General features: G+C 45.5%; 1 protein-coding gene across 1 annotated transcript in view; it reads right to left on the bottom strand.

Annotated features, from left to right (window-relative positions):
- PTPRF (protein tyrosine phosphatase, receptor type F) overlaps positions 1–19663 on the bottom strand; it is a 307937-nt gene that overhangs the window by 99226 nt on the left and 189048 nt on the right. The window contains exons 5-6 of the mRNA XM_009287280.1: positions 12350–12538; positions 4954–4971 (exon numbers count right to left, since the gene is read on the bottom strand). Of these exons, the coding sequence (XP_009285555.1) occupies positions 4954–4971; positions 12350–12538 (207 nt within the window). The remainder of the gene's footprint in view (positions 1–4953; positions 4972–12349; positions 12539–19663) is intronic.

Genomic DNA, 19663 nt, shown 5'->3' with positions numbered 1-19663 from the left:
TCAGATCTGTTACTGATAACACATCTCGGCTTATAAGAGAGCTTACAGCTCCTGAGAAAAACCCCTGGCTGCTCTCCAGTGCCAGGGAGAATGGTGACAAGGCAGAGCTTTCTGGGGCTGAGGGCAGGAGACGGCCCTGCTGACTGACAAGCATCCCTTATAGGTTCTTTACTCTCTGCTGGTATCTCTTTGCCAGTCCCTTCCCTCCTCTCCTAGCTTTTACTCTTTAAACTCGGGCACAGACAGCAGCCCCAGCTCTCCAAGATACTTATCTATTCAAATATACTTGTGCTCAGGCAGAATCATTAGTTGCAGTGACAGTGGTTAAAAGAAGCATTTAAAAAGCGCACTGCACAGAGCATGGGGAAGGCAGATCCTGATAAGGGTCGCTTCTTGGCAGCGCTGGGTACTGTTGTGCCAAGGAGGGCTTGTCACTCTCTCCTCTAGGTGACAAACCAAACGTAAAAAGCTCTGAGCTGCCATACAAATTGATCTCCCTGAAATCCTGCTCCGTAGCTCATTGGGTGCTTGTGCTCTCTTCTCCCAGACAGCACCATGGAGCTAAACACGGCAGCTCTTTGGGCGACACTCTTCCGTATCTATTCAGGTCAGAGCTCCATCCCCAGCAGTGGGAGCAGCTCCATTTCTCTAGCAGGGCATTCACAGCCTCAGCCCCCCTGGCTCAGAGGTGGGGACTGACCTTTTGCCCCAGTTATAAAATTAGACATGGAATGAAATGCTCCCATAAGTACCCAGGAGTCAGGGGAACCAGGCTGCAGTCACAGGACTCATCTAAGGAAAGGACTTGCAATGCAGATGTTAATGAACCCAGCTACCTGACCAGGGCCCTTCCTCTCAGGGAACAGGTAAATTTTGCCCACCCTGCACACTAGAGCACGTGGCTACCCCAAACCCCTCCCTTCTCTTTCCCCCTACCTCCCACCAGCTTCCTCCACAGAAACACCGCCTGACTTTTCCTGAAGCAGTAAGCTTAGTCACCCCTTCAGCCAGCGCTCAGGTGTCGGTCCCAATCCCCCTTCTGCTAAAAATTGTCTCCCAGAGAATAAGAATTCTCCTGACAAAATCCAGGGAGCTGTGGAGCAGGGCCAGAGGAAAGCCTGGACCAAACAAGGACCCGTAAGCGTGAATACGGTGGAGAAAGAGACACTGTGAAGCCCTGACAACGAGGGGGTTGGAGTTTGACACCCTGGCTGCTGCCCAAGATAACCAACGCTTGCCATGGGCGCTGTGAAAAACTGAAAGACACCAAAATCACTCAAGAGTCACTAATAATGAAAATAAGCATTTCCCATATTCACTATTTTTTGTAATTTATAACAGCAGCACCTCCCAGCTGTTACAAAGGATTGCACCTAGCCTTCACCAGCCATCAGCACTGCCAATTATGCAAAACAAGATAACTACAAATATATTTTCATTGTTAGTGTTCATTATGGTCATTATGCCTGAGAGGCCAGTGATTGGCATGCAAGAGGCCTGTTCTGGATGGCAGCGCTGCTGAGAAATCACTCTCCTGTGCACCACGGGCAGCTGCTGATAGCACCCGACCACTGCCACTGGACCGGACTCGGGCAGAGAGGGAGGAGAGGAGACCCAATGTGCTCGGCAGCAGCGGAGTTTCAGGATGCTCTGATCTCTCACCAGCGAGTACAGGAAATCTCAGGGGACTCTGCGTCAGAAGCAAAACTACAGCACTGTCAAATGCACAGTAACGCCTCTGTGTGCTTCTAAAGGGACATGAGTCAATCTGAATCCCGACAGTAAGAAACACGGCATTACAAGCATTTCCAGGCACTACCCCACCCAACCTCCCCTGACACTGTCTGCTCTTGCAAGCATATCTTCTCATTTTAAAATTGTTTTCCTTTTGCTTTTGTGACTGAAAAAGCTCAAGAAACAGGAAAAAAATCCTATCATATACAAAGTGCAATCAAATGTACAAACACATGCTCAGAAAGAGGCAGCAAAATTCTTTTAGCTTCCTCTAATCTCTTTGGATAGCTTTACGCTCCAGCTTGCAGGGTAGCGTCGAAATACTGGAGCTATATTTAAACCAGTTCGCTCGGGACTGGAAAAGGTTTAGCTGCAGCTATACAGAAGTCGGTGCGGGTGTTTACCTGGCTTCTCAGAGAGACAGCTTCTGACACCCAAGTGAGCTGATCTAAAGTTAATTCAGACAGACCTCTGCTACGCTGACGTCTGCAGGGAAGAAATACTCTTATGTATAGGAACCTCAGATATTTCCTGTGGTGACAGAAAAGTAACAAATAAATCTGACTGGAGAGGGAAAATGCCTGAGATGATGATATTTCTTTACCTCCGCATGTGCATACGATCTAATGCCTGTTCAGTCCGGCACCCACCAGAAACACAACAGTGCCCTGCTCTCTCTTACAGCCCGGGGCAGGAAAATGCAGCCAGGTTTCACAAAAGGTTGAGCGAGTTCAATTCCTGAGAAATGCTGGAAATGAACATCTTATATTCTACTTTGAAAATGAGAATGGGGCAGAACTTGCTTAAACATGGATTTGCTGATACTATCTGTGGGTCACCTTAAGAAGCTAGCTATTGCCTAATCCGATGGGCATCTGCCAGCTCCATGTCTTTCTGATGAACAAATAGGGATTTCAAGATTAAATTACTATCTGGGGCAGTCCCGCAGGGGTAAAGAGGGAAGCTACAAACTGAGATTCTCAATTACAGATGGGAGCTCCTCCCATTTCAGGGAAGCCAGAGACGTCTTGGACAGAAAGGACCAAATATGTGGGGGTAAGGTCAAACGAGGTGTTTAGAGAGAAAAATCTCCTCCTGTTTGGAGGGGCGCATGGTAGAATTTCTCAGGTCGTCCTCCCGCTAACCACACGCTGCTTCCAGCACAAAGGCCTTGGGTAATGCTCAAACCTCCCAAGTACTCCAGACACACAACTCCTAGCGACACAGTCACAGCAGCAATTACATCAACCCAGAACCTCCCCTTCCTCCCCCAAACATTATTACCAAAAGCGTTCGTTAAGAGTCATTAGTTCACCCTTCCTTTCAGACCAAATTAATGGATTCCAAAGCATCAAACTTACCTTAATGAGGAACAAGAGTGCAGCTGGGTATAGAACATGGCAGAACAGTCACTTCTACATGGACACAACCTCACCATCATAAAAGCACTTTCATCTAATCTGTTGTTATCTTTAGAAATTCAATGACCTCCGTTTTAAATAAGAGGCATTAGGCTGACAGAAATCCTCTGGGAGAAGCCAGAGAGCAGCACGTGGCTTCTGTTTGCTCTCACAGAAATGTCATCTTTGACATTCAAACAGGACACATATATTTTAAATAATGTCAAGAACATTCTTAAAATACCTCATCAGGACTCAAACGGGGGTGGGAAGGGGGGTAGGGGTGCGGGGAACTTATGTTTTATGAGATGGATGGTTCTTTTCACAGAGATGCGTTCAGTTCCCGAGCAGGACGTATGGAGCATCCACACGGTTCTGGTGCTGAGTCACTAATGTCATCAGACAGGGCGGGCGCGCAGCAAGCGCATGGGGAGGCCCCGGGATGGCTGCGTGCTCGGCGTGCACGGCTGGGAGCTCAGAGCGCTCGGCTAGTTAGCATTCAATCTGTCATTTCATTTTAGGATTTGCAGTAGAAATAGGAGATGAAGAAATAGTTTAAGGAGCTTGTAACATCACAGCTGTCAATCTCCGGCGTTCCAAAGGGAGGAATGACAGATATATAAGCCCATTCATATCAAAATAAGGTTGGCAGTCTTTTTTCCCTGACCCAGATTTGCTACAGAGGCAACTTAATGCAAATACACATCAAACGGCAATTCACATTTACTCTAAAATCACTTAACGGGAGCTGAAAACATTAACCCCCAGCAACAGAACCAGTTCCAAAGAGTCAGATTATTAACTTCCAGCAGTGATTCAGGGAAAAGGGGAAGGAAAGGGGAGAACAGGGAAAACTGAACGAATGAGGTCGTGTTGATTTGTAGGTGGTAGTCATTCTGTCAAGAAATCCAGGGGTCAGTCAACAGGGGTAACCAAAATCACAAGAGAATTCAGAAGGGCCTTAGCATGTAACACTGATTAACACACTAAAGGGACAGCTTTGAGTGTTTAGGCTAGAAAAGACAACACTCCAACTGGAAGGTCATTACTGGTGCATACAGGCTGTGAAAACTAGCCAGGGACTGCGCACACTGGGCTGTCAAGCCAGGGGTGGGTTTAATTAATGAAGGCTTAAAGCAGCCAGATGTGCTTCCAATTCATCTATTTAAAACCAACCTTTGCGCTGCAAAGCAACATCGGCATGCCCGGCTCAGAAAGGGGGGTCTGGGGCAGTGGTTCCCGACTCTGCCACCACATTAGAGGGTTAGCACACTTGAACGGCAAACATGAGGAACGCAAACAAAGGTGCTCCTTATCCCAGAGCCAGATTTGCTCAAACTTTCAAGAATTTATCTCCTTCTGATTAGAGTTTCATGCCTGTCAGCAGCAGCAGAGAAGAATTTGACTGTTCTCTTGTGAAAATGTTACCTCCTTACACTTACACCAAAGCAATCCATCTAAAACCCCCTACACACAAAACCTCAGAGGCCACAACTGCGCGGGAAGTTCAGAGACTTGCAGGAGCTGCAGGAGACGTCAACCCTCCCATGGCGGAGGCCAGGGACCATTTTCGTTTGCAAACTTTCCGTTGAATAACCCCCTTTCAACAGTGCAAAATCGCAATGGATGAGTCTACAAGAAATCACGCTAAAACCCAACCAAAATAAACACACTAGTGGGAGAGTGCAGATGAGCAAGAGCACTGGCAGAGTTAGGGCTGAGAGTAAAAGCTGGAGATGAGAAACACCGGAGGAGAAGGGACAAGGCAGACAGGAGATGGAGTGACGTGACAACTGGAGGCACATTTCAGCATTCTTACCTCTGATCGGTGTACCACCTGGTGAGGTAATTTGAATGCAAATAAGATTAGAGAGAAGCATTAGTACAAAGAGGAAAGGAAGAAAATTATAACTAAAAAGCAGAAAGTTTTTTTAAAGCTAGAATTTGTATTAGCGCGACAGGAATAAAAAAAAAGAAACTGATGTGCAATAAAAGTCAGAGTGACACTCTCAGGAGGTTAGTAAAGCTCATCGCTTCCAGGAGTGCAGCATCCAGCCCTGCATCTTGCCATTAAAGCCACCACCCTCATGAATGGGGGCCGAACTAAGCTGCTGAGGTGGCGTTGCTGGCTGGCCTCACCACTTGCATTCACCCACACCACTGTTCAAGCAGTTGAGATGGAGGACACGTTGGGAAGATGGTGCAGTGCCCCTTCATTCCTCATACAGAACAAGGAGGGGGTGTCCTGGGCGCTGTGTGACCGTGAGTGTGCTGGGCAGGAGGGGTGGAAAGCGCATGGTTGCGGAGGCTAGGTGCAATTTTGCTTTGAGGTTAGAATGACCAGTGGGACAAAATCTGCTCGCTTAAAGAAATTAAACTAAGGGGAGAGTGTAACAAATCAGTTTTGAGCCATTCTCTGCATTCACATAACCCTTGCATCAGGTTCCCTCCAGCAAAGAAATTGGTGTCATGCAGAATTAACTTTACATACAGAAATATTTCGAAACAAAGTAGTTTCTGGTAATGTAACAATGGCACGCTAGCCAGACCTCTGTTGTTCCTGCCTAATTTGGGTGTTAGCTGGAGAAAGGAATCCCTACCCCCTTTATAAGGCACTGGAGATAATTTTACATGCTATAATGAAGAGTATCTTATAAGGAGGGCTTCTCTGGGAGTGAGGTTAAGTGATCCTGTTGCAGCAATCTATAAATGTTTGTTTTATGAGGTCAATGTGTTTAGCAAGTGGAGGATCCACTGGTCAGCGTCCTGAGTTCAGTGTACAATCAATAATGAAGCATGATTGAAGGGGAGATGCTCCAGCTGGGCAAATTGGCAGGGAACCCTTCTAATCCCCACTTTTGTCCCCTTGGTCTTATTTTGCACATATGAAGGCTGTTAGTATTAAGGGAGAGATTCATGCAGATTGAATCTGTAGGCAGTCCATGGTATGTGTTGGTTTTATGCAGATTTGTAGGATCTGAATACCAAGCACTTACCAAAGAAAACTGAGGAGTTTAAACAGACAGAAAAACAGGGTTAAACAGGACACAGAGTGTCAAATCATGTTCAGTGTATTGATTAATAAATACCAGTATGCATACAAGAGTGTCGTGTATCTCAGATTTACAGCTCATTCCATTATCCACAACAATGATCACCCAATGGGAAAGAAAGACAGAAAAGAATTTCTGTAAATACAAAGAAGGCATATTTTAAGCATGTTTAACTTGCCTCTTAAAAAGTAACTGCAATATTTATACTTATTCTTTTTCTTTCCTAACTACCCTTCCTTTAGGCAGAGTCCTTTCTCTAAGCAGGAGCAGCAATTCAAACTACTCATTTTAGCATTTTCCTCTGCCTAGATGACATTACCCCACTTTAACTTTATGTTTGGTTATATTTTCTGACACTTTCTATCCACAGATGACTGAAGCATCAGGAAAGATCTTGCAGTGACTGAAGTTGTGGTAATCTCTCTCTTGCAATAATAAATCTGCTGCTTATTTATCTATCTTGGTAACTACCGCTACCCTCAATTCTCAAAGTTAAGAAAAGCATCACCACAATGTGTCACTTCTCATGACTTTGAGCACAAGCTCAAGGGGCAGAAAACAGGACTTCCTTCTCTCTCATCTGGCTGAAATAGGGTTTGTTGTTCTGCCCTAGAACCAAAAAGATTTGCAGCAAATCTTTAAATCTACTCCCTGTAGAGGCTAAACCCTTTGCTCTAATACGCAATTGTCTACACAGAGCTCTAGGAGCAACTGCATGCTTGAAGCAGATTCCCTAAAACGTGTGACCAGCTCATTTTTTCCTGCGTTAAATCCCAATCCTCCTGGCCTCCAAATGTAAGACAACCCTTGTGGGAGCAGCACAGAGGCTTGCTGTATTAAGCGCAGTGTTTGTTCTGGGTCTCTCTCACTTTTACAAAGTTAAGACATTCACTCTTCACTCAGAGGACACCATTACAGAGAGTGCACAAGGCTTTTCTGTTGGACCCTAAATTTCCTCATCCAGAAGGAATAAAAGTTCCCATTCACCCTTCACATCATATGACAATGCATCTCTGGTTGTTGTCCTTTCAAGGTGTCCCTCAAAGGGACGAAATCACAGCACATAGACCACAGAGTGCCAACATAAGAGAGTCCACCAAGTGATAGAGGTGCCATCACTCAAATGGTTACTGAGGCCAACTTGTGCCCTGTGATCACCAGGCCACTTTATGCAAAGGGCACCCCAAGATCAAACTTCAAACCCAATTCCTTCTGTTTGAAAGGTCTGAAACACTTATGGGGAAGGAGAGTTTATTTCCCCTTCATGGTAACAGACACCGAATAACACCCTGTACATTCACTTCAGTCAGGAATGAATGCTGACCCTGACATCCTCTGTGTACTGGAAGCACGCAGCCAGGCACCCAAAGCATGGTAAAACATAGGATAATACACTGGAAAACCCCATGGGATTATTTGCATTTCCCAGTGTGGAGGAGAGGGTCTGTTGGAGAAGGGACTTCACTCTGCTGACACAAACTCACCCCGGACTTATCAACACACCACTTCCTTGTAGGAACCTAAATGACCAAAAAAATCACTCCAAAGCAACATCAGAGAAACCAAGGCTCTTGCTGGCTGCAACTGGGCACTAGGGCAGTGCAATGCTGAATCCCAGAGAACACCAACAGTGCTTTTGGCTACTTCCTAACATAGCTTTAGGGGAAACTATTTTCAGAAGTGAAAGTACTACAGAAAAGACTGGCTATTTGCCACCAGTTGCAACAGGGAGTCTGTGTGGATCCCATCACTGCTGTGTGTACCTCACACAGCAAGACCCAGATGTGCAGTATGGGTTCTTCCAGGACATAGAACTTTAGCTGTCAACTGGTTGGCCACGATATTGCTTCAACCCTTGTCCAGTCATTCCTTTTTGAGAAAGCATCCATCCTTGTGTGGGTTTCCTCATCCTTTTGGATAATACTCCCCAATCCCCATTCTTTTGGGCTGTCCTTACACACCTTGTCCCAAGTCGATGCCCATCTGATGTCTGGACTCAAAGCTGTTTCTTGCCAGGAGCTGAATGTCTTCTGCTGGGTACTGACTGCTGGCTATTACCAGTGAAGCAGGATATGGCCGTCACTGCCATTTCACTGGGACAGGCACCACCTCTTTTTGCCAGTTTGTCCTGTGTATGTTGGGTATTCCTTTTGTTTCCAAATAAGTAGTGCTTCTACCTATAAGATCAAGACTACAATGAAAAAGCTTGCTGGTAACTCTGAGAGCATAAATGCAGCAAGATGATCTGGTGAGCCAGTTCCCACTGCTTCTTTGTTAGAGGCACCTACGCTTTTCCAAAGTGACCGAAGTCACCTGCAGAGCCCTCTGTGACACTTTACTTGCAGTTAATTGCCTGAAAGCCACACTAGGGCCTAGGGCATGGTTCCATAACTCAGTTAATTGATGGTGATTAAAAGAGAATGATACTTGTCGTAAGACCAAGTTCTTTACTAGATGAAAGATGATAATGCTCCCTGAATTTCTGGAGTTTCCTTACATGACAAAGATATCTGTATGTTAACATTCAGAATAGTTATTTATTCTAATTTGACATTTTGTTCATAAGTTTTCTGAAGAGCAAGGTGGAAGAGCAATTCTTCAACTATGAAACTCACTGGAAGCATTCAGGAGCTTTGAGAGTATGAATACCATCAGAGTTGCTTTGAAGTCTTCAGGAGCTTGTGATCCAAGAATCTTTACAGAAGAACTGTGAAGCATCAGTACAATCTCATCTATATTAAGAGAGTTTCCACCACATCATCAACTAATTTTAAAACATGGTTAGAGGTGTAGCACTGACCCTTGCTGCCAGAACTCTTAGGTACATCACCTGCAATACTACAATGTCCGGACAGTTTTAAAATCAGTTCAGCCAAACAGGTTTTAAACGAGTTAGCATGCTGGAGAGGTTTCCTAGCCCAGAGCTGGCCTTAGATCAGTCAATGACTGAGAGACAATGACTGAAGCTATGCATCCTGGGGGAGAACAGGGAGTTGTCCTGAATCACTGCATTTGCAGAAAAGCAGCCTCTCCACAAGAGGTGGGAAGTATTAGAAAGATGAGCAAGGGAGAATTTTGCTACAACCAGCATGAGTCAGAGACCTTGCTTTTGCCTTGATCTGTGATAATGGAGACAAAAACCTATATTTATTTGTGTTCTCATCTCTAGAGCAATTAGCCCAACACGTACTGGCAAAACTACGCAAGAGGTGGAGTTAAAAAAGAATTAAGCATTACTCGGGAGGAAAGATCTATGTATTGGGGAGAAAGGGGAAAAAAAGCCCTCTAAATATAAAGAGCTATGCTAAGTGTCAGAAGGTTTAATGAGAAAAATGCATATACACACATACAGATGTAATTAGTAAATGAGGGACGGCAGGATACAGGGCAGATTTATAAACTGTGTATTTGCTCCTGACAAAGGCACCCGTCCTCTGGGTTTAAAAGAGCCTAAGATAACGGCTTGTTGTTTTAAACCATAAACTCTCTAGTACCTCGACAGAAGATTAACAGACCTCTAGAAATTGATGTTCAGAGGCCCCTTGGGCACATGATCTGACTGCATGCAAGTTCAAAGACCTGCCTGAAGCCCCCAGAGCACTGCCAGCCCACGTAGGCGTGAGTGTCAGAAGAGAGCACCTTTCCCAAACATGCTGCTTCTTTACCTCTAGCTATTTACTCCACACTAGGAGCCTGAAGAAATGAAATCATCCCTCAACTTCCTCTCTAAGTCAGACTCCAAAGCTGCTTTGACCTTTATGACCTATATTTAGTACATCTGAATAATAATACATTGTGTACTCGTTGAAGGTTGGACACTCTATATATGCAATATTGGGCTCACACCATGCTGTAGCTATTTTAACTATATTACATCCGTCTAGCTTTTATTGGGTTTTAATTAAATGAAATTAAATGAGCGTATATTTAGATTGAGATAGTATAAACTGACATTCATGCTGATATGCCAGGCTGGCTGTAAGATACGATCTTAATGGAGCAGAGACTTTGCAAACTATTAAACTCTGCCATATAATGAGGTATCTATTTAAATACTCTTTTCTTTGAAAAACAACTCTGCCCCACTACGGTGTAGTGCTGAAGAGCTCAATTAGCACCTTGCAGAATGGATCAGAGACTGCCCAACCCATCACATTGCTCACACAGGGTGACTGCAGTCAGGTAGGTGGGACTCAGGCACTTCAAAACACAGGCCCTACTTTATATCAACTACAAATATAGGATAAAGCTACAAACGTGAGCAGGGGTTGAATCTCTGGCCCATGAGAAGCGGTAGACTTCTTGCTCTCCACTCATGCCAGGGTGGAGCAGAGCCTTGGTGAATCTTGGCATCGTGTCACCAGGTCCCTAAAATAAAACTTCACTCATATTTGGAAGTCTCTTGCATTGAACTGTGGAAACCTCCCTTACTACATTAGAAAGCTAATCAATTTCTTTCGCGAGTCTGAGGATGCGTGCTGCTCATTGATTTCTAAAAGGTTCCCTTGACACCTCCCCTTGGTAATTACTGTGTCTTCAGCAAGCAGCCAGCTCTAGAATTTGAATCCCAGGTGAAATATTCAATTGAGATGTTGCTCAAGAACAGCGAATACGAAGCAAAACTTGGACACAGTGACAGGGTTTACTAGTTTGTTTTTAAACTTTCTATCTCACTAAACTTGTGAAGCAGCTGGTAGAGAAGCAGCCAAGTGCCTGCGAAAAGGAGGCTGGAGAACATACAGCAAGTGCATCAGGAGCTGCCTTGCTGCTCATTTATGGTAATTTCTGATGCTGATTTAGTCAGCTATGAAGTGAAACACATCCATGTGCACTTTCCTATCGCTGCTTCCTAAAGCTTCTCAGAATAATTAACAAGTGTGATATTTTCTTTCAGCACAAACAGATCAAGATTAAACCATGTTGTGGGGGAGATAAGCTAAAGGTCACTGGGAAATTTCATAAGCTATAAATGCATTAGTATAATTAGCACTCACTGGTACATCAAGGTGGGATCAGGAGTGTCAGGCTGGGTTCTATTTTTGAGGAGAGTGATGTCTCATTACCCACTCCCCCAAGTACAAGCCTACTTCTTATCATCCAAGCACCATCAGATTTATGCAGAGGGCTCCTACTGTGGGGAAATGTGTCAAGACGTTCACCTTGCTAGGAGGAAGACGGTGTTGCCCTGGCAGCAGCACTCATAACAAATGGCTTTTGAGTGCCCAGAGATACATCATGGCCAGGCAAGGCAGTCTGCCTCTTATTTAAGCGTGAGACCTTTCTAGACCAAAGTTGTTCCAGCTCTGCTCCCTTCTGTACTTCCTGTAGGGTACTGTGGGCTTTTTTTCCCCAGACTAAAGCTGCTGTGTAGTGCTGCTGTGCATTGTTAAATAGCCACTGCAATTCATGGTGGGGAGCTACGCCTCCTCGGTGAATAAAGCAACGTTTTATTTTCCTTAATTCTCTAATGGGCCTTACAGTCCTAGGAGACCGAACAGAGCAGCAGAGAAACAAGAGTTCCTCGCTAAAATGAGTGCATTCTTAGCCACCCACAAGAACTAACCGTCTGTATTTCAAAAGCTAGTGTTTGGCTTATCAAACAAAAAAATCCAAAAAGAAACGGTGTATTTCAAAACTGTGTCCACCTTCCTTTGTTACTGCTTCTTGGATTTTTCTTTATTCTTGTGGTGTCACATAGCAAGAATGATAAAGATCTCAACAGAAAGCAGAGCACTGTCTTGCAGAGTCTATGTAAGGAGTGAGGTAGTACGCGACCACTGATTGTAAAATCTCAACCAGTATCTCATTGTCCTGATTTGCACTGTGCTCCTATTAAAAGTATCTGAGACCTGTTGAGTTGGTAGTGAAATGTCTGAGCCTACCAAGGATTTGGGGCAAGTCAAGACGGTCTACTGAAGAAGGAATCCAGGTGATGTTCCAAAAGGCATGTCCACTCTACTGTCTCCTTTTAACAAGCCACGATATCCTGCCAGAGAGGATCAGCTCCAAAAACTGTTTTTATATTGTAAAAGAAACAAGCTCAAATCAAATTGACATTTGGGTTTAGAATAGCATTTCAGGGAAAAAATAATAGCAGCAAGTAAAGAGAAAAGGGAGGACGAGCGAGGAGGTAGGGAAGGCTTACTTGCTTTGCTACCTTACCCGAGCGGAGCTGCTTGATTCGCCCATTGCTAGTTGCAGTGTCGACAGGCAGGAAGTCCTTGAACCAGGAGATTTCAGGATCAGGGTTACCGCTGGCAGCACAGAGCATTGTGGCTGTGCGGGCCTTTTCCACCACCTTCAGCTGCGGGCCCATGTCAATGGTCGGGAAGCCAGCTGGGAGGTGGTCTTCTGCAAGAGGAAAAAACACACAAGGTTAAAGAGAAATGTTCGGGCGTAGCGATGGAATACAGTTGTAGTGACAGCAGTGCCATGGTACAGCATCTGTGCCTCTGCTGGAAAACAGCAGCCTGACTTCCCTACCGAGAAGGTTTTCAAGCCCTTAAAGCACATTAGGCTCTATAATGAGCATTCATTACACCAATAGAAGCTTCCACTAAATTTAACTCCGTTTAAATCAATTGCCTTGGGAAACGTCCATAATTTTCATTGATACGTAAGCTCCATCTATTGTTGTTAATAATTCAGTAAAAGCATGTATTTGCCTTTTTGTGGGAGGACTGAGTTGAAGATAACAGACAAACACAAAGCCAAATAGTTTGAGGCATCTTGAAAAACAACAGCTAAACAATAAAACCCCTTAGAATGGTCCAGAGAGGCCCATTTTCTCTTTTTTTGACTAGGAACATTCTGTCACACTGGTAGGATAGACTGTAAATCTCTTCCTCATGCCCCCAAATCTGATTCAGAAGGCTTTTAGAAACTAATGAATGTAAAGCTAATGAGCCACACTCTGCTCATGAGCCACCTCACCAGACTGTGCTGTGGCAAGCTCCTGGTGCATTTTTTGGGCTGCAGAGAGCAACAGAGGTGTGCGAGAAATGGCCAGTGCACGTTCTGGCATGTCTTACTGAAATACTATAAAACAAAGCACCCCCGTAACTGCTAAAACCATTCATACAGCAGGTACGAAAAGAGTTAATTGGGTTTGCTGCTGCAGAGCACGCTCAGGTAGGCTGAGTGGAATATATTAGGCAGCCTTCACTGATAAGCCAAGGCATGCTCCAACATCGTCATTCAATAGCAGCTGCAGAACAGACCTCATTTACTCATTCTGTGGCAAGATGTACTGTACTCTGCTAAGCCTGAACTGCAATCAAAAGGACATACTTTTGCAGAAAAAAAGAACTTGAAGAACATTAAGAAGCTTTTAAAGCACCAGAAACTCAATTATTTTCAGCATGTTTCTTTTTTCCCCTGTTTTAAGGGAACTTAAGCAATCCTCCTTCTTTGGCAAATTCAATTCTGCAAGGCTCCCAGCTCACTGCAGTGTTAAAACAAACAAGACCTCAGCATCTTCCCAAGTCCCAGAGGAGTCTGAACTTGCTGCAATCTGACTTCTCCTGCTATCATCACACATCTGGAACCATACCCCTCACTCCCGACAGGAAGGTACTAGCAATAGGCCACCTCAGGTGCTTCCTTCTACCTGTACTGCCATACCTGCAGCACAAACACGGCCTGTGGTGGCTAATCTTACATATTTCTCCCTAAGATGTCAGGAGAATTCCCAAGACCCTTGACTTGTTTGCAAATCAAGACTCTGTAGCACAAGGCAACATCTGCTGTAAACAAAACAATGCCCTGGAATATTGTTTTTCTGTTTAGATGAGAGTGGCTACGAAGCATCCAAGGGTTTCTAAAGGAAAAAGCGGGTCCTGATGCTTATTAAAAGCACAAACCATATTTTGTCTCTCAGACCGGCCTCCCTAGAAACCTCTCTCATCATAAGCAAACATAAATGGATTTTTTTTTTTAAAATGAAAGGTACCACGAAAACTAGTTCTTTTTTAATTTGCTCTCCATTGATTTTCAAAGACAAAAGGTACATAGAGCTTAACTGGAATGACACCAGAGGTAGCATTCAATAACAAGCAACAGAAGCACTCAATACTGAGCAACCACAATGCATACTCCTACATGGCTGAAAAGAAACAAAAGAAGGGTACACACAGAAGTACAGCATGGTATAGATTGAAAAGCAACGGAAGATACATAGGAAAATCAGTAAACAATGACGTTCTCTCGGATTGAGGCCAAGTTTGCCTAAAGTGCAGCACCTTGCTATTTACGGTATTGAAAGCAGATGTTTACTCTGGGGAGGCTGAAACCCTGAAGTGATCTAATCTAATCACCATGATTACCATTGACAATCTTTTCTGGTTTGTTCAAGATCTTACAAAGAATGCACTGAGCTAAGTATCACCCAGTTAACTTCGTCCAAAGTCTGTGTGGAGGCTTAGCGCATAGCTAAAAGCAAATCTGAAACCAGCGTTTGTGCAAGAAATCTCTTCCCATCTGCAATGATCCTTTGCCCACAGAAATGAGAGAGATCAGAAAATCCTTCACAATGTCTGATCCACAGGTATGTCACCAGCCTGCTGCACTGGAGGTGACTGTTCAGTCAAAATTAGCAGTTTGTGATGAGCCACAGACCAGCAGAAATTAAATGATCTAAACTTGACTTCACTGAGTACAACAGAGAGACTCTGATTACAAAGACCCGGCAGCAAAGCTACCCCTGCCATACCAGAACTCTTAGATGAAGCCTTTTCTGGACTCCAAAGAGTTCTACAGTGCTGCTCCCATACCATGCACCCCCTGCAAGCCCAAGCCATTATGGAGTCCAATGGGAATGCTGGGCACTCAACACCCAGACAGAGGGCACAGGTGACCACCACGTGATGACCCTGTGCTGAGCTGGATATGGACAGGCATGGGCAGGCATGCAAGGCTCATGCAGTGCACAGTCTTTTCCCTCTTAACTGCTCACAAGCCCCAAAACTATAGCAGCAAATGACAGTAGTAGAGAAGCGGTGCATCCTGCATAGTCAGAGCCACAGCAGGTTCCCTGGGCTAGCACTGGTACCAGTACAGGCCAGTTCCCATGCATGCCTGGAGATTGAAACCTGCCTATCTGCTATGGCCACACCACCACTAAAACTCAAGCAAGCAGCGCTGGCATGCTTGCATCTACAAAAATGCACAGGCAGCAAGGAGTTGTTTGATCCCTTATCAATCAAACGTAGAGGCAACACTGATGTTTAAGAGCAGCGGTTTGCTGTGATGAGACGCCAGGGGAAATCTGACAGCCAGGCTCTGGTGACACCTCAGACACAGGGAGGCTGGGGTTCACCTGCTATTAGTTCTGGAGTAGCTCCAGGGGACCTGCACAGGGCCAACGTCACAGCGTCTGGGGCTCAAGCTCAAGGGGAGGATAAGCACTTTCTCCGGAGGTGGTCCAAGGGCCTCAGGTGCACGTACCATCATGAAATGGGGGACCACAACTACTGCAGGTCCTCCCCTGGTACTGTGTGGCTCTGGCAGCCCCCCCGAACCCTCCTGGAGAAGAGTGGCTGTGGAGAAAACCTGAGCTGGTCACACCACAGAGCACAGCCCGGCACAAGCCCACACCTGCCCTGTCAGCAATGCTCCTGTACAGCTAATAGGGCTTTATTCCAGCCCGACTTGGCGTTGCTGACTTCCCTGGGACAGTGAGGGATGTCTCTGTGTTCAAACACTACAGGTGATGATAGGAGTTCAGAGCTGTTCTTGCCTTGCCTTCCCCTCCAGCAAAAGTCTAATCTATGTCTAATTATGAGGCTCAGTCATGCCTCGGCTCCTTTCAGCCCTCGCTAGCTGTACTAACTTGTCTGCACATGGAGAAGCTCATCAGTAATAGCTATCCTCCTATTCATGCCAATACGTGGATACCCTTATTCTAGAAAATGAGTTTGTCAGCCCTTGGTTTTATTCAAGGATAGCTAGTGTGCTTTTAATACACATTAAAACAGGCTATGAATCTGCTTTCAAGTGCAGACTATCTAAACCAGTTTTTCTTTCTGGGTTTCAGATACTTTCAGAAGGGGTGTATCTCAGGTAGGCATTAGGTTACAGCAAGCAAAATCCAGGCACAAGCAGGAGTTTTTCTGGCATTGCAAGCTCTATTTTCTTCCATGGACTACAGCAGCAGAAGCAGGAATGACAGGAGAACAGGAACAGAAGAGAGAAGCAGCAGGAAAAGAGAAGGAAACAGAGAGAGGAAAAAAACGAGTGGGTTTTGCACAAACTGAAGCTCGGAAAATCCATGACCAGGCTGAGGTCTTGCTAGCAGCAGTCACCAAGGAGCCAGGAATGTCCCTCTGGCATCTAGCATGACAGCATGTGCAGAGGATATCTCATGCTCACTTGACAGCTCCCTTTGCTAATCTCCTTTCTGAGGTGACAGAAATCTAAGCCCCCTTCTCTTACAGCTCTTTTGCGCCACACATTTCCTATCTTTAAGGGAAAAGCTAAGGTAAGAAACCTTTCCCACAGCCCCAAACTGGAGCTGAGACCTCCTTTAGAGCAGCTGCAATTATGTAGCTCATTCACCAGCTCCCCAGAAAACTACCTTTCTTGAGGATGCTGCTGTGAGACACATACCCCTTGGAGCGTCCTTATTTTCTGCATCACTCCAAATATCAAGTGATGATAAGGGACACGAAGGCAATTGCAATTTATGTCTTATAAGAAGCACGGATCAGCCCCAGCATGGAACAGTGTGTGGATAACAGCTGCTTGCAGAAAAGGCCTGCAGAGGAGTCCGTGGTGAGCCCAGCTGTTGATGGCTGAATCCTGCAGGATTACCCCCAGGATTTTGCTCAAAACTTGTAATCTCTCACAAAACAGAAAAGTTGGAGGGGTTGGATATCAGGTTCCTACGAGCGCAAACCCCGTACAGCACTCACTGGTCTTGCAGCCATGCAACTGTGTTTTGGAGGTCATATCATGACTTGGCACCTGTAAAATCTTTCCCCTACCACTGTGAACTTTCTTTGTGTCAACGTAGGAAACTATTTTAGAAATGATAGTGCAAACTGTAAACACATTTATGGGAGTTATTTGTCATATTCCTCTTCCTATAAAAGCCAGGCCTGCTTAGTATCATGAGTCCAATTGTTCAGACTGCTGAGGGAGAGAAAAAAAATGATACCCAATATAATTTGGAAATAGCAAAAAATAGCTTTTCTATGTGTTACAGCAGTAGCTGTAAGGTTAAATCTCTTACAGTCTATCAAAACCATTGCCCCATTGAAAGGGGTGTTCTCAACTCATTTCAAGTGAGATACTGGGCCTTATCCCCACACAGGACTGGAAACAGCTTATCTGGACCACTGGCTCCTGCCAGCCTGTGTTAGCTGGGGAACTTCCAGCCCAACATCAATTTTAGGGGCTCGGTGTTGATCATTAAACACAAAGCTGCTTTGTTTTCAATTCTGCCAGCTATCTGAAGCCACTCAGGAGTGTGCAGCGCTAGGGACAAGCCAGGAAATGGACTGAGGGCAGAGGGATCTCAGATAAATGCGTTTGACTGCAGTCAGCATTGCACAGGAGCAGGATACACGTATCAAAAGCTATTTCACACGTTCGCTACCCATTCAGTGAGGCAGGCTGGGATCTCCCCCAGTTCAAGTCACCAGGGCTGAACCGATCCTGGTAAGAGTTTGACGCAATATAACATAGGATGTTGCAGGGGTAATCCTTGTCTACTGACGGACTCGTATTTGATGGATCAATGGAATTACTTTACAAATTTTACAAGCTTCCAAATCTCCCTTTGAGACACTGAAACGCATTAGCAAATGCAAAATTATCAGTGCAAGGAAGATAGCCTGGGTAGTCAGCAATATTAACTAATGAAAGATGCAAGCCAGTAAGATCGTAAGCACACCACAATCCAGGACATCTGTTTGCTGAATAAACAGTCCTAATTCCTTCAGCACAGGTCACACAGTGCGGCTATTCAATTACCGCAAGACAATCAAAAGCAGTCGAGCAATCCAGCAGCCCAGAAGAATGGCATCATTTTACATGATAAGAAAACCCTGACACCGCTCTGTTCAGGTTCAACTGAAGCTGCACAAAGAGCATTCTATCAGCCATTTTGAGGTGACGCTCTCTTCCTGCACCCTTCTTCTTACAAAAGCCCCCTAAGAAGCTCACGAAAAATATTATCCAAATTTGTGGTCTCCAGAGGCTGCCCAGCGTTGGGCTACTGCCTGTGCGGGGAGCGGTGGGAGAAGGAGTGCGTTTGTGCACGCTCGCTGCTGGAGCCAAGTCTTATGCAGGCTAATGAATGCCCCGTCAACATTGGCACCGCCTTGTAATTGCCTAAGGAAAAGGTGGGGCAGTGAAACCAACCTGTTTCAAAGGCAGCAAAGTCTTAATTACTGGGTTAGCAAGTATAAAACAGTTTCAGGCAGGCAGAAAATACAAACAGTCATCTATTGATGACAAGGCTTTTAATGACAAATCTGCTGGTTTTGTATGACATCACACCAACGTGACATGCTGAAGCCGCCTGCCCAAAATGGGGAGATGGGCGCAGATGAATGGGTGGGTGTGGAAATGAGCTCCAGAAGGACTTCTCTGTGTCATGGTGTAACCACATGAATTACTGCACAAGAGCTTACAGTAAACAAAGTATTTGCTATCTCTTAGAAAGATCACAGCGGCAGCAGCAGCAAAACAGTTCACAAAAGAAAGAATCTGAGTCAGTCCAAAACAAAGAAAGTACTGTAAGGAAAATTCAAGAAAATATGAGACTAGACATGGCAGAAGAGGATAAACTGTCAGGCAGATCCTCGCCCCGGGGGCTCACGGCATGGGAGCTCATTCTAGAGGTTATGAGTCCATAAAACACCCGATGGAGACAGTGCTACCCTTCAAGTGCCAGATGGGTGCTGCTAACATTGTCCTTTCATGGCTGGACAGCAATTATCTCAATTTACAAGCCACTGATACCTTCTCGGTAGCACAGAGCCATTCCCAAGCACCTGTTTATCTCAGAGGGGAGCAGGACGGCTTTGCAGAGATGCAGGTGCTCCCAAGAGCAAGACATGGCAGCGCCTCCCAACTGGCTCCGACGCAGATTCAGCCTGTGCTCCTGCCAAGTCCCAGCGCTGCTTCTCACCGTGCTCCCACGTGTGTGGCCGTAAGCTAACGTACAGTCACTGCAGCAACATGTCACCTCCCCAGGGCTGAGCAGCCTGCATTTGCTGTGCACTGGCACCCAGTGCTCCCTCCCACCCAGGGCGCAACCTTGGTTCTCCAGGCCTGAGGGGGCACTGCAACAAATTGTTTCTCCCAGCCCTCAGAGATGCTGTAATCATCCAAACAACCTTCCTTGGGCCTCATGATGCCTCTCGACCTGCCCAGAGGAACTGGCCAGGACAAAAGGTGGTGCCACAGATGCCCTCCATTAGGAAATACATCCTCCTTCCCTTTGAGAAGCACTGCAGCATGCCACTACCA

The sequence above is a fragment of the Aptenodytes forsteri genome, unplaced genomic scaffold (assembly GCF_000699145.1).
Source record: "Aptenodytes forsteri isolate BGI_AS27 unplaced genomic scaffold, ASM69914v1 Scaffold119, whole genome shotgun sequence".
Lineage (NCBI taxonomy): Eukaryota > Metazoa > Chordata > Aves > Sphenisciformes > Spheniscidae > Aptenodytes > Aptenodytes forsteri.
Note: the sequence above shows the minus strand (reverse complement) of the source record. Positions and strands in the feature narration are given on the sequence as shown.